The sequence below is a fragment of the Erpetoichthys calabaricus genome, chromosome 4, assembly GCF_900747795.2.
Source record: "Erpetoichthys calabaricus chromosome 4, fErpCal1.3, whole genome shotgun sequence".
Taxonomy (NCBI): Eukaryota; Metazoa; Chordata; class Cladistia; order Polypteriformes; family Polypteridae; genus Erpetoichthys; species Erpetoichthys calabaricus.
In genome coordinates, this window is record NC_041397.2 from 226,460,599 (window position 1) to 226,475,546 (window position 14,948).

Consider the following 14,948-nt stretch of genomic DNA (forward strand, 5'->3'; position numbering starts at 1 on the left):
TTCTTTTCAAATATTTATCCATCACTATTACCTGCGGCGTTGTCTCACTCGCAGCATGACTATGTACTTTATTTCTTCTTCGTCTTCTTCTGTTTTACTGGCGGTTGGCAACCCACTTAATTGGAGCAAGAAGTTGTATTACCCTCTAGTGACAGGCAGAACAAACAGGAAACCTTAGAGTACCAATTAGGTGAAATTGGATAATCTTCCACAGCACACCTGATGATTTCTCGCGGCACATAAACAGTGGTTGGGAAACACTGCTCTATTGGGCCCTGTGCTCACTGCCCAGCACCGTGGAGCTCAATTGGCATTTGCCATAGAATACCAGAATTGGCAGGTCCACTACTGGTGCCCTACGCTTTTCACAGATGAGAGCAGGTTCACCCTGAACACATGTGACAGACGTGAAAGGGTCTGGAGAAGCTGTGGAGGACATTATGCTGCCTAACATCGTTCAGCATGACCTGTTTGAAGCTGGGTCAGTGATGCTCTGGGGAGGCATATCCTTGGAGGAATGCACAGACCTCTACAGGCTAGACAACAGCACCTTGACTGCTATTAGGTATTGGGATGAAATGCTTGGACCCATTGTCAGACCCTATGCGGGAGCAGTGGATCCTGGGTTCCTCCTAGTGCACAACAATGCCCGGCCTCATGTGGCAAGAGTATGCAGGCAGTTCCTGGAGGATGAAGGAATTGATACCATTGACTAGCCCACACGCTCACCTGACCTAAATCCAACAGAACACCTCTGGGACATTATGTGTTGGTCCATCTGACGCCGCCAGGTTGCACCACAGACTGTCCAGGAAGTCAGTCATGCCCTGGTCCAGATCTGGGAGGAAATCCCCCAGAACACCATTCGTCCTCTCATTAGGAGCATGCCCACACGTTGTCAGGCATGCATACAAGCACGTGGAGGCCATACAAACTACAGAGTATGATTTTGAGTTGCTGCAATTAAATTTTGGCAAAATGGACTAGCCTGCCGCATTATTTTTTCACTTTGATTTTCGGGGTGTCTTTGAATTCAGCCCTTTGTAGGTTGATAATTTTCATTCCCATCAAATGATGTGGCATCCTTTCGTTCCTAACACATTACCCAGTCCATATCAGTATAGATAGTCAGCATGAATTTTTTCCCATTGAGGTCTAAAGTGTTTTCAAAGTGTTCCTTTAATTTTTTTCAGCAGTTTTATATATATATATATATATATATGTATAGAGAGAGAGAGAGAGAGAGAGAGAGAGAGAGAGACGCACACACACACACACATACAGTATATACACACAATATACACAAAAAAATGAATAAGCCTGACACTTTGGGCTGTGGGTTACTATGCTTTACATGAAGGTTATTACAAGTTTTACAATAATTGAAAAAACATGAATTTGTGCAAAACTTTTATATTATATAAATAATATAAAAACATGTATTTCAAGTGCTTTCTTTTGCTAGGACAAGTCAAAATTTAACTAGTGCAGTAAACAAAATTAAAAAGAAAACTGCTATGTTTTTATTCTATAATAGTAACAATAAGAGCAACTCACTACTCAAAATGGTAATTCTGGGAAGCGCCTGAAATCAAATTAGCAACCTCTTGATTATGAGTCAGCAGTTCTTACCGCTGCACCACCCAAGCCGTCATGTCAGTGTCGTACCCTAACCTGATTTTTTCGGTTTTATTCTTTAATAAAAGCGCACTTGTTTTGTTACACTGTACATTTTGTGAAAGTGTTTATTTGATTCTTGGACTTCAGTCTTGACATATTACACACTTCATGTTAAAATTTTGTCATTATCATTATAACATGAAAAAAGTTTCTGTTTCAGGTATGTGTTCAACATTTCTTGCCTCGCATTTCCTGTCATTTACACAGATCATTGTAGACAAGGAGCACACATGAAATGTATATGTTCCAAATAATGATATATTATTTACCCTGTATAACTCCAGGCACCTTGCACTCAGATAAACAGACTTGAGCTGGAAGAACTTTTTGCCCAATTTGAGCTGCGGCGGTTTGGGGGAGGGGGTTGGGTGTTATGGGACAGCAGGCTGCTTGTGCTGATCGACACATTTGCAGAACAAAAGATGTTAATGAAGAGGTGCAAAGGAATTTAAAGTGGCCCTGGATTACAAGTTTTCCTTTGTTAGCTGTAGTGATTTTTTTTACTCCATACCCATCATTATTTACTAAGTAAACAATGCTACTTTAACAAATATTTTTTTATTTTACAGGTGTAACTGTTTACTTGCTGTCTGAGTGTGAATTGTGCTCAAAATAAAACATCAGTCCTGTCAGTATGTCAGTCAGTATGTAAATCCTTAATTTCCAAAACAGCATCTGCTGCTTGGAAAATTATTTGGCGAAACTCACACAAATAAAACCTAAACAGAAACATATTGTATAACAGTAATAATCATTCCCCAAGAGCCACCAAGCAAACATTTTAATAAAATCACACTCAGACATATTCATCAAAATTCAGTAGATGAGACTCATGAGTATCAGTATTATTATGAAAACTGGTGGCCCTGGTCTTTTCCCAGATAAAGGGAAATTTTTTCAAAAGTAGATCAAGTTCGAAAGTCTATTAGACCGAGGCAGGCCCAGATCTTGGGCAGGGCACCAGTCCATCACAGGGAAGAAATCAATGATAATGATCTAAAAAGTGGCAAAACCAATGCTCAGTTTATATTAGAACTAAAATTATTTGATTCAACTAAATGTAAAGTTATTAGGCTGGTTATTAAATGTGACAGCTAAAGAATTGCACAGTTTGGGCTGTTTTTAATCTGTAAAAATACAGATATGAACAGTAAAATTGATCAGAGAATTTTGGTTATGCAATATTTTACTATGGGTGTTCTGTTCTCTGTTAAAATGTGTTCATGGGGACCTCTAGTGCCTAAATTAGATATTGTTTTTTATCGTTATTAAGACTCCATCTTGAAGCAAAGCAGCACATGGAGAAGCAGGTGGTAGACATCCATTTCCATCTGCTGTTTGTTTGCCCTTGTAAAAGCATAATCTGTAAGTATTTTGTGTCTTTATTAGTATATACATTAAATTTTAGTTGTTCCTTTTAAAATTTTGCAAATGTTTAGTGTGCATGTAAATACATACTTTTATGATTGTTCAGGCCTGTTTTTATGCATTTGAATATGAAGCAGCAGGATGTCTTTGCGCTAAAGAATCTGTTTTGTAATATTTATAGCATTTCATAAGGAAATAATAACAAAGTAGTTTGTATTAAATTTGAAGGCATTTTTAAAGAAGAATGTATATTAATTTAACAAATTCTGATAGGTATTGCTTGTTATTTTACAGTTTCACACCACTTTCATTAAATGCCTGAACATCACCAGTGCCTTGGGTGTTTGTTGAAGGAGTGTTTAGCTCGCTGCATAACTAACTTACGCAAACGCGTGGTGAGGGCAGTAGAATGGGTTTGCATTCTCCTTGGAGAGTGGTGCTTAAATCCTTTTTTTTGTTTTTTGGAAAAACAATAATATTGCCTGTGTTTTTAATCAGTTAACTTTAATAAATGTATAAATCATCTGATTTTTCAGAGCATGGTGTGAAAAGTTATTACAATAGTCATGGTAATAGCATATGCAAAATAGTGTTCAAAACCTTACAGTTAAAAAAAGATATTTGATTGCAGCACCAGTATATGCTCCCTGACTTATCACAGAACAACCCAAAAGGAAGGAGGAAGAAGTCAAAAAATTACTTAAACAATCTTGACACAAAAGAAGATTCATTTTACTCCTTTAATGCCAGTGTGACAGTTTAAAGGGTCTCCGTGACCCCTTGAACCCTCAGACAAGACACCAGATAAAAGTCCAATATGACTTTATTTTATAATAATTATGTGCACCAAGCACACTCCACTCCACTATACTCATAAATAACACAATAATAAATCAATAATCAATCAATCCTCCACTCCCAGACGGGTTGCCACCCTTCCACCCAGCTCAGCTCACTCGTCTAGGGTTTCCCACAGTCCTTTATAGTCCCTGACCCAGAAGTGGTTCCAACCCTGCAGTCCATGACTTATCACTTCCGGGTCAGATTAAAAGTCCTTTTCTCCATCCTGGAAGCACGTCGTTCTTTCTGGTCATGTGATCAGGATGTACTTCCGGGTTATAGGGCACGTGTAAGTCCTTGAGCCTCCCTGCAGCATCTTCTGGTGGGCCCCACGGTGTCCAGCAGGGTCAGGAATAAAAACTCCATTGTCCATGATTCCCTGCTGGTCTTCGGAGCACTCCCATGCTACAGGGAGGGCTACATCTAGCGGCCTGGAGGTATTGGCCGGGATGAACAGCCGGCCATCTCCCACACCAGTTATACGTGTAATCTGGCTAAATAATATTTGAACATTTGAACAATGTTTACAAAAGCGAGCCATTCAGGCCAACAAAGCTTAAAAATGCTATTTTACAAAAATAACATCAAGTTGAGTTTTCAAAGTTCCTAAACTAGCACTCTCTAGCAAACTACTTGGAATAATTTGCCTATGGTTCTCTATGTGAAGAAAAACTTTCTTCTCACCTTTGTGAGAAACCTACTCTTAAAAAATTTCCATCTCTGTTCCTGTGTTCTTGTTGAAGAACCTAATTTAAAGTAACAAGTGGGATCCAATGTACCAAATCCTTTCATAATTTTAAAAACTTTAATCATGATACCTCTTACTCTCTCTTTATTTAAACTCAAAAGGTTCATCTCCTACAATCTTTTGTCATAGCTTAAACCTTGCAGTCCTGGAATTAGCCTAGTCTCTCTTCTCTACTTTCTCTAAACGGCTTTGTCTTTTGCTAATATGGAAGTCAAAACTATACACAGTACTACAGATGAGGCCTCATTGTTGCCTAACTTGTCCTATACTCTACACATTGTGATATATAAACTAAACACTCTATATTTCCCTTCTTTGCAGTTTCTGTAAGCTTCTGTAACTGTCTGGATGTAGACAGTGACAAGTCCACTGTGAATCATATGTTGTATTGTATAAATGTTACTGCCAAGTTTCAACCTTGCATCATGTATTTACATTTAACATTTTTATTTCCTATGTGTAATACATTATATTTACTTACTTTAAATTTCATCTGCCACAAATCTGCCCATGACAGAATTCTGTCCAGATCCTTTTGTAATGATTTGTCTGATACTAGATTATTTGCAATTTCACTTAGTTTGCTCTGCTAGTTCCATCTAGCATCATCTGCAAACTTAACCAGCTGCTTCTTTATATTCTTATCAAGATCATTTATATACGTTAAAAGAACACTGCCCCCAACACTGATCTCTAAGGGACACCATGTTAAACATCTCCTAATTGAAAAAAAATCCTGCTACCATAACTATTTGCTCCTGGTGTTGGAGTTCATTTGGCAACTATCTGTACATTGTATCACAAATCCCTCCTTCCTTTAGCTCAGTAACTAACCCCTCACGGTGTACCTTATCAAAAGCTATCTGAAAATATAAATAAACAATATCATATGCACCTCTCTGATCATATGCTTTTGCAACCTGGCAGAATTCTATCATAGTTAGCAAATAAGATCTCCTTCACCTGAACCCATACTGAATGTTTATCAGTTCACTTGATCTTGACAGGTGATGCTCAATCTTTTCCTTAGCATCTGTTCCTATCAAATCTACTTGTGATACAATCAACTTCTTCAAATAGAGATTATGGATAAGAATTTTTTTTATCTTATCATAAATGGTGTCTGATGATGTGGACTTGGTGTTAAAGACAGACTTGACTTCAATATTATAATAATAATTATATATTATAATCCAGCAAGCCCCATAGTTCACATATATTAACATGACTTTGCATGTTTTACATATGGTTGTACATTTTGCAAAAAGTAAACCAGTTACACTTCACATACCACTGGGGATTAAAACAGCAAGAATATTCTAATTGTTAAAAATGTTGTCATCTTGATGGTAGACCTAACTGGTCCTAAGCTGCCATCTCTGGTGCTCTTGTCTAACCCAATAGCTTGATCTCTGTAGCTACATTCTTCAAATTATGGTTATTTGTTGAAATATTTTCGTCATTCAGCTTTTCTTTGCCATGTTTCACAAACAAATAAAAGCAAAATAAAACCAAACTCTTCCTGAATATTTCCTAGGATGGGTGAAAATAAGACTACTACACTTTAATGTCAGATTCCTCTATGTGCTCTCCAGACATCGGTGCAAGATCATTGTGCTGTCCCTCTTTGGTAAACTCTAGGCATTCAGGGAGTGAATTTTTCTAACTTGGTTCGCTGTGCGCTAATGGAAAATATTGTGTGCTGAAGCTTAAAATGTTCTGTGTACACGTGAGTACCTTAAAAGAAACACTACATACATCCATATTTTTCAAAGATGAAAATAAATCTCAATCTGCTTGAGACCAGGTTTGGCGTAATAACTGAATCAGGTCAGACAAGTGCTCAAAGGCCAAAAGAGAAGAATAGACAGAAAGAAAAAGAAAAATCACAGCCAAAGCAAGACTGGTGTTGAACTGAGCACTGAGAAATTTCCGAGATTTTGCACATAAGACTGAAAAAAAATTCTTTCTCTGCTTAGTGCAAATTAGGCAGGAATGAATGTTAGGTTATATATTTTATTAAAACAAATAAGCATGTTTTATATAAAAATTGTAAAGTAGTATTCTTAAAAACTATGTTGAAAAGAACTAGGATTAATAAGCTAAGACTCAAAAGATGAAATCAAAATGTGTACAATGTATTTTTAATATTGAATGGAAATAGGACCTATGTAATTGTGTTAGGTTAAGAGCAGGATTGAGTACTACTAAGAAAGTGGCTGTGAAACTGCTGTGATAATGTCATTTTAACAAGAATTAATACTCACACACATTCTTGACATATTCTGTAATTTTCAAGGCATTTTCTACATTTGCATCAATGTTCCATAGACTCCATTTTAATAAGAAACAACAGATTTTTGTTTTAATTTATAAAAATGCTTCACTTAAGAACACAATGTCTCATTACAAATTAATGTATACCATGATACCATGATCATAAAAAAACAAAATTGACTTAAAACTGAATTTATATCTTTATTAACTCCAGAGATATCTGCATGTTTAAGCTGGCACGTACCTAAGTCATATCTGAGAGGACAAACCATTTAAACTGTCTCATATAAAAATAAACTGCAAACCAGAAGAACATCATAACTACTCACTGAGGCTTCCAAAGCTTTCAGAAAGAACAAGCAAAATCTCCCAGTGCTATGCTCTATAAAAAAGTTTGTAATCACAAACAGAATTTAAGCTTTTGATCACAAAAGAAGCATTATTCAATTTTTAAGTCACACAATTCTTACTATTAACATGGAGAAAAGGTAAAAAAAAATAAATTAGCTAAGGGAATACACAAAATGGAATTTTGGAACGCAAATGCAGAGATAATGAACTAAAGTTAGTAAACACAAAAAAATAACTAACAGGTTTAACTGAATAATGAATGGTTTTAAACACATTGGTATAAAATGAAGGTGATGCTCAAGTCAATAATTAATTTAAAACAGAAATACCAAAGCTCTATGCACTCTGCATAGTGGAACTAGATAAACCAAGCCACAGATACAGACAACTAGGCTAAAACTGGCTCCTTCCATATATACAGTACATGCTTGAAACATTCAAATTAATATATTCCCAGCAAGACGTCTCCGCCTCTATAAACAATATAAATTCTTACAATTTCACACAGAACATGGAACCAGACAGTGATCAACCAACTCCTGGCTATTCGTCTGTGTAAACAGTCAGTGATGAAGGAGATCACAAGAAAGCTACTTTTTATTCATGTCCTATCTCTCTTATGGCAAACCCTGTTAGCTGCAGTGTTATTGTGTGGGCTCTTTTTGCTAGAATAATGATTTGGGAGGCAGAATTCTTTCTAATCATGTCTGTAATAAAAGTTATGGAAGTTATTCTATACACTTTCAAATATTCATACTATAGTTTTTGAAACATTACACTCTCTACTGTTTAATTTTATGTGTGTGCGTGTGTAAATACATTTTTAAACATTGTTTAACACAAAAGTATACATTTTTCCTATAAAAAACATTAATGGACAGTACTTGACTCTAGCATGTCATTTAAAGCACACATTACAAAGTTGTCCAAATCATGTTTCTTCTATCTTAAAAATGTTGGGAAATTAAGGCATTTTCTAAATAAGCAGGATTCTGAGAAATTAATTCATGCATTTATTTCTAGTAGAATTGACTACTGCAATGCAGTGTTCACTGGATGTTCAAACTGTTCTTTATACAGCCTCCAGTTAATCCAAAATGCTGCTGCAAGAATTATTACAAGAACAAGAAAATAAGAACACATTACTCCAGTTCTTAAATCCTTACACTGGCTCCTGGTTAAGTTTAGAGCAGATTTCAAAATCCTCCTTTTAACATATAAAGCATTAAATGTCCAAGGTCCAGCTTACTTGTCTCAACTTATCATGACTTAGAAACCAGAGCGTACATTAAGATCTCAAGATGCCGGTCTGCTTATGAATCCAAGAAATAATAAAATAACAGTGGTAGGTCGAGCTTTTAGTTACAGGGCACCTAAACTGTGGAATGGTCTGCCTGCTACTATAAGAGATGCCCCTTCAGTCTCAACTTTTAAATCCCGGCTGAAGACTCACTACTTCAGTTTAGCATATCCTGACTAGAGCTGCTGATTAACTGTACAGACTACATCTCTGTTGTAAGTCATTAGCACTAAAACATAAGTAACATGATCGTTATAATTTGTTACTAACCCGGACCTATTCTGTTTCTGTTCTCAAATGTGGCACTTGGTGCCATGGCACACCTGCTAAGTTGTTTTGCCTGCCTAAGGTAAACTCATCTCTAATGGAGGATCGCAGGAATCGTGGGGTAGAGGGGTCCTTTCATCAGATTGGCTGGCTCAGCGCTGACTCAGCTGTGGAACGGCCAAATGGGGGAGGCAGCTTGATGGCTGAGGTCTTCAGGTCTCTAAACAAATCCAAATTATATTATGGGATATCGTCTACTGTTAAATTCTGCTCCATACTTGTAATTTTTTTATTTTTATACAGTATTGAGGATTTGTTCTGTTATGTGTATTGTATTGTATTGACCCGCTTCTTTTTGACACCCACTGCAAGCCCAACCTACCTGGAAAGGGGTCTCTTTTTGAACTGCCTTTCCCAAGGTTTCTTCCATTTTTTCCCTATAAGGGTTTTTTTTGGGAGTTTTTCCTTGTTTTCTTGGAGAGTCAAGAGACAGGGCATGTTAAAGCCCATTGCGGCACTTCTTGTGTGATTTTGGGCTATACAAAAATAAATTGTATTTTATTGTATTGTACTAGCAGTCTAATAAGGCCTATCCAGAATGATGGATATGCTAAGGGCAGTATGGGTTTAATTTGCCATATTCACTGATTATTATTTATATAAGCTGCAGTTTTAAAATTTTATTTGAGAAAAAAAAACACCTTTCATTTTATTTTAGTACCTCACTGCACTAAAAATGTTAAGCTTCCAGGCCACTGCTTTTACTCCTCCTGTGTGCCTAAGACTAACTGTCTTTGTGACATTATTTAAGACACAACTAAAGGCAAATGTATAAAATTACTGACTAACTGACTGAACAAGAAAGATAAATGAGTTATTTCCTGTTCCTAGAAATTGAGAATGTTTTCAAAACTGTCTCTAAATTCTGTTTGGTTTCATATATACATTTGTTAAATTTTAAAGTGTGTAATTAGTTTAGTTTGTTTTTTTAATGAATACAAGGAGGGAGACAGGCCCATTAAGGGAGTCTTCCATCAATTAGAGGATGGACAAATGTGTTTTTTCACATCAGACAGACTTAACCTAATTTATGCAACTCTTTACAGTTAGCATGAGAAGTACACATTAGTGAGTTCATGTTGGGTGCTAATAACACATACAGTATTCCATATTTTCTTAAGGTACAAGATGAAGTTTTGATGAATTTGATAAGAAAGGACACCTTGGTTACATTCAAGGAAAAAATACATACCTTTAATTAGAGTTTTTGCTATCTATAACTCTGTTAAAACATTTAGTGCTTTATGTCGCCTTTCATCTGTTTTTGTATCCAAAAGCCTTCGGTCTGTAACCTTTACATAAATCTAAGTAGTATCTAAGTAGTAAAACTGACTGAAATACAAATATTCGTACTGCAAATAAATTTCAAGAAAAACATTGAAAACATAAACAAGTTTACCTGTTCTAAAATGTTTTGGAGTCTTTCGGCTTCACAGTCTATGACAAATTTTTTTTCTTGCCTGCGATCCAAGTCTTCCAGAAGCCTTCTGTAACTAGCATCATTAAAGTTCTCCACACATATAGCACTGACTTGCCAGGCATTTTGTCCTGCTTTTTCCATAATTGCTTGAAGTATGGCATAACCTGGATAAAAAAAGAAAAAAGTATGCATTCTAAAAATAACCCCTTCATTTTTTGGAAATGAAAAATAATATATGTACAGTTCTGTTACTGAAAAAAGTTACTTTTTTACCATATAAAAACACCACAAAGTAGCTACTGATCATTAATGCTAGATGTGCCAGTGTGTTTTTATACATGAGTCTATATAGTCTGTACACCAGTATAAATATGACATTTAGAGCATAATCTGCAGAGCAGAACAACTGCAGTAAGTGATTTTCATGTTATATGTTCTGTACATTTAAGCTTACAATTCATATAGAACACTTGATTGATTTAAATAATATTTTCTATTATTTTTTCACTTTATGTCTCCATCTCAGTACTGTACTTGGATTTATCATTTTGGATAAGGTGAATAAACAATATGTATATTACGAGGGGCGTTCAATTATAAACAGGAGTTTTCATGCTCTGTTCTTATAAATAGTGCAAAGTAGACACGAGGGGTTTGCTTATGGCATTGAAGTTCATTTTGCAACTATCTATACACTGTGTCACAAATCCCTCCTTCTTTTAGCTCAGTAACTAACCCTTCAGGTAACATATTTTACATTAGCATTTAAACAGTAAGTACTGTATTACATTTGTAAAATCTAGCACTGTTAACAAGTGGCACAATGAATAAACTTTGACTTATAATGATATGCTGATGTCTTTCAATCTGCTATTTTCCTTATACTGTATATAGTTTATTTTTGGAAACACCTTTAAATGTTGATTTATGAATTCTTTGGTTGAATAAAGGCAATAAACACTGTTAAAACAAAGAATGAATCTTTTGTTTTTTAAGTTTACTTATTGTAGAATGGTGGGTAACCCTATAAAATAAACCTTGATTGAACACACCTTACTTTACTGGACTTTGGATTCAGTGGTCAAAATGTCGCACATCTTCATGAGTAAAGTACTGAACATCAGTTACTTTACATTCCGGTGTTTTTCCTCATCCTGTGATTTCTTTAAATTTAATACCACATAATTGAGTAAATTCAACTGAGAGCAATGTAAGATTAAAGAAAATGTACTATATTATTGAAGTTATAGAATAATAGGTATTTTATATGAGCCTTAAAATAAATTAAATTAATGATGCATTATTTAAAAGTGACATGATATTGCATGGTATGTGCAGTCCACCTGAGGTTTAGCATTTCAGATGCTCTTTTACAGTTAGTTTATATTCTTTTTTAGAATTTTAGTGAACCGTTCCATATTTGTCATGAGTCGTAGAGCTTGGATATCTAAATAGTTCTTAAAAGGATGCATATTTAGAAATAAAATGTTCTGAAGAAATCACAGGCTTTATTGTTTTTGCTATTATTATACATTTTAGCATTATGAGAACTAAATGAATCCCTTGCCCATTATTTAATGTTGTTTGCTCCCAGTCTCTAATCCTCAATTACTCTATGTTCTAAGTGTGACAGGATGGGGCCTCCTCATAATTTAGGCCACCCTGGTGTTGAAGTCATTAGAACCAGAGTTACACAAAAAAACTATAAAAGACTCCAGATGGCCACAAGACTGACCTGCAGGTCTATGCCAATATTTTCAAGTGACATCACTGCATGTCTAGACTAGCAGTTTGGTAATAAACGTTTATAGGTCTTCACAAATTAAATTGACTGGCATGGTAGCCACACCAAAACCTAACTAAACTAACCCCCAACATTAACTAAACCCTAACTTTAACCATTTATCCATCATGCTAACCATACTAAGCCCTCAACTTAACTACGTTCTATAACTGCTGGTCTAGAACTGCTGGCGTAGACCTGCGGTGACATATGGTGCTCTGGCTCTGCAGTTGGATATTATTAATGGCCACCTGCCTTGTCTTTGCCATTACTTGGCTTTTTCTTGCTGTGCTTTTGGCTCCTTTGCTTTTTGGTGTTTATCTTTTAGTTTTTTAGATTTTTTTTCCCACCGTGGAGACTTTTGTATGTAAAATTCATTTCGTTTTTGACCCTTGCTTTGATAATTTGCTTAAAATTTCTAGTTTTGTGCACTTTGCTGGTAGTTCCATTAAAACTTTTTTATTTTATTTTCAAAAAAGTACTGTTTTTTTGATTATTTTTAAAATAATTTTATGTCAAAGCGTTACGAAAGTCTATTTTATATTAATTAGTATTATTTTGTATCAGTTTTTTTGTTTAGTTTATCATTAGGTGTTTCTTATTTTAGTAATACATTATTTCCTTCTTTCTCCTAAATAAATTTTATATACATAAAAAATTGAACGTTTTAAAAAGAATTTAAATAAAATTAAATAAAAAATAATATGGAATGTTGTGCTTGCTAATACTACAGTGACATGCATTTTTTTAAGATGGAATGGAGGAATAATCATTGAATTAATTAGCAATAAAATTAATTGTAATATTTTGTGTCTGATACATTCATTGTTTAAAAAGCCTGCAAGATTGGAAATCCCTATGTTGACCAAATGTGGTACTTATGTGGATAATTAAATAATTTAAAAATTACACTAATAAAGGGTAGGTTTAGTTTTTAGTTACTGGAGTGATTCCATATTTGAATAATTGTAAAATTACAATAAAAGTCATAAAATTCAAAAATTAATTGTGATAATTAATTTTGTACCCTTGTTCTATTACACTCGTTCCCAAACAGTCCCCAAACTTATGTTACTTGGCCTCTTTTGTAAGTTGCTTTGGATAAAAGTGTCTGTTAAGCAAACAAATATAAATGTACAGTAAGTATAAATGATAAAATTGCAGATTCTTTCTCTTACTCACTTATGCCACTTATTACACACAGTTCTCATAAAAGCTCCATAGAGACAAGGCTACAGAGGTCAATGAAGTCTAAGGATATGTCCTCCTTTGACAGTATAATTACAATGTTAATTTTTTTGTATAATAAAAAACAGAATGCATTTACAGTAGATAACCTTGCACCGTAATATAAGGAAAACCAATGAACTAAATATTGACCTTCGCCCCACCAAAGACTCTCTATGTTACTATTCAAGGAGTGGATGTAGGACTCCTACAAGTACTTGGGGGTCCAGTTTAATGACAGGTTGAAATAGTCTTGAAACACAGAGGAACTGTATAAGAAAGGGCAGAGCAGGCTCTTTTTCCTTAGGAGACTGTGATCCTTTAAAGTGGGAAGTGACAACCTTCACATCTTCTATAACTCTGTGACGGCCAGTGCAATTTTCTACTCTGTGATGTGCCGGGCTGCTACCAATCACTTCAAGAGTGGCCCACCAAATCAACAAGCTAATTAAACAAGAAGGCTCAGTTATACAATACACTCTCGACACCTGGAGGTATTAGCAAGGAAGAGAATTAAAACAAAACTGAGTTCCATTATGAACAATGCTGCCCATCCTCTCTCTGTCACACTAACACCGAGTACTTTCATCCAATGACTTATTGAGGATAAAATGTTCCAGGAAACACGATTGGCGCTCTTTTATACTAACAGCAATATGCCTGCATAATGTCTCACTGGGACTGTGACAGCCAAGTCATACATTTTCTTTATTTTTAATTTTCCTGCTTTATAGTCATTCTAGTGTGTGCTCAGACCAAAGTGTGTGTGTGTTTATTTATTTATTTACTTTCTTACTTATCTACCTATTTATGTATTTATTTATTTAAAAGGCTTCTGTACAAAGCCAAATAAAGTTCTATCTATCTATCTATCTATCTAAGATAGGATAGAAGCTTAATTAATGTGTAAGAAAGATAACTGTGGAGTGAAAACCTTTAGTCATGGAGTCTGGCAGGAGTAGTTTTTTGTATGTTTTATTAATACAGAGTAATAAGCACTGCACAGTAGAAAAGTAATTATAGACTATTGTTGAGGTGGAGACGTTAAAAAATAAAATATAAATTACACATGTATAGGTATGTCCAGTATCTTTTATATTGGGTAAGGTTACGATGCCTTTAGGAAGATAGCCAATAACTGCTTTCTGTACTGAGCTTTAAGGTCACATCATTTTATTTCTGCTACAATACAACTTAATTTTCACTTATTTATTCTCTTTGACTTGCTCCCTCTGCTAGTTGTGCTCTTGGAAACAGAGGCAATTATTTCCACCTCTTTTAATTCCAGTGATATACAGCAAACCAACTAACAAGATCCAGGGGTTTAATACTTTAAGCTGAGACAAAGCGGTGTGATTGCCAAGTTCTTTGTAGAGCATGTATGTTTCTTGGCCACAGCAATACCTCTGTGTTTAAAGTACCTTAACAGGCTGTTTTGTTGTTATTTGTTTTTTATTGCTATGATTGGTACTCCCTTTCTAACCATTTACCAATCCATTCAACAATCCATTCAACAATCCATTTTTTAATGTTCCTATGTTTCCAGAGAAACGTAGACTTCTGGAAGTATCAGAGCTTTCTCTAAATCATCTCTGGGTACACTCAAGCACAAACAGACCCACTCATA

The 14,948-nt window shown here is 35.1% G+C and overlaps 1 protein-coding gene across 6 annotated transcripts in view; it reads right to left on the reverse strand.

Annotated features, from left to right (window-relative positions):
* Positions 1-14,948, reverse strand: part of LOC114650634 (glutamate receptor 4) — a 473,072-nt gene that overhangs the window by 155,458 nt on the left and 302,666 nt on the right. For all 6 annotated transcript variants that reach the window (XR_007934826.1, XM_051926884.1, XM_028800403.2 and 3 more), the window contains exon 4: positions 10,291-10,475. Coding sequence is in view for 5 of the 6 variants with exons in the window: in XM_051926884.1 (XP_051782844.1) it covers positions 10,291-10,475 (185 nt within the window). In the remaining variant the exon portion in view is untranslated. The remainder of the gene's footprint in view (positions 1-10,290; positions 10,476-14,948) is intronic.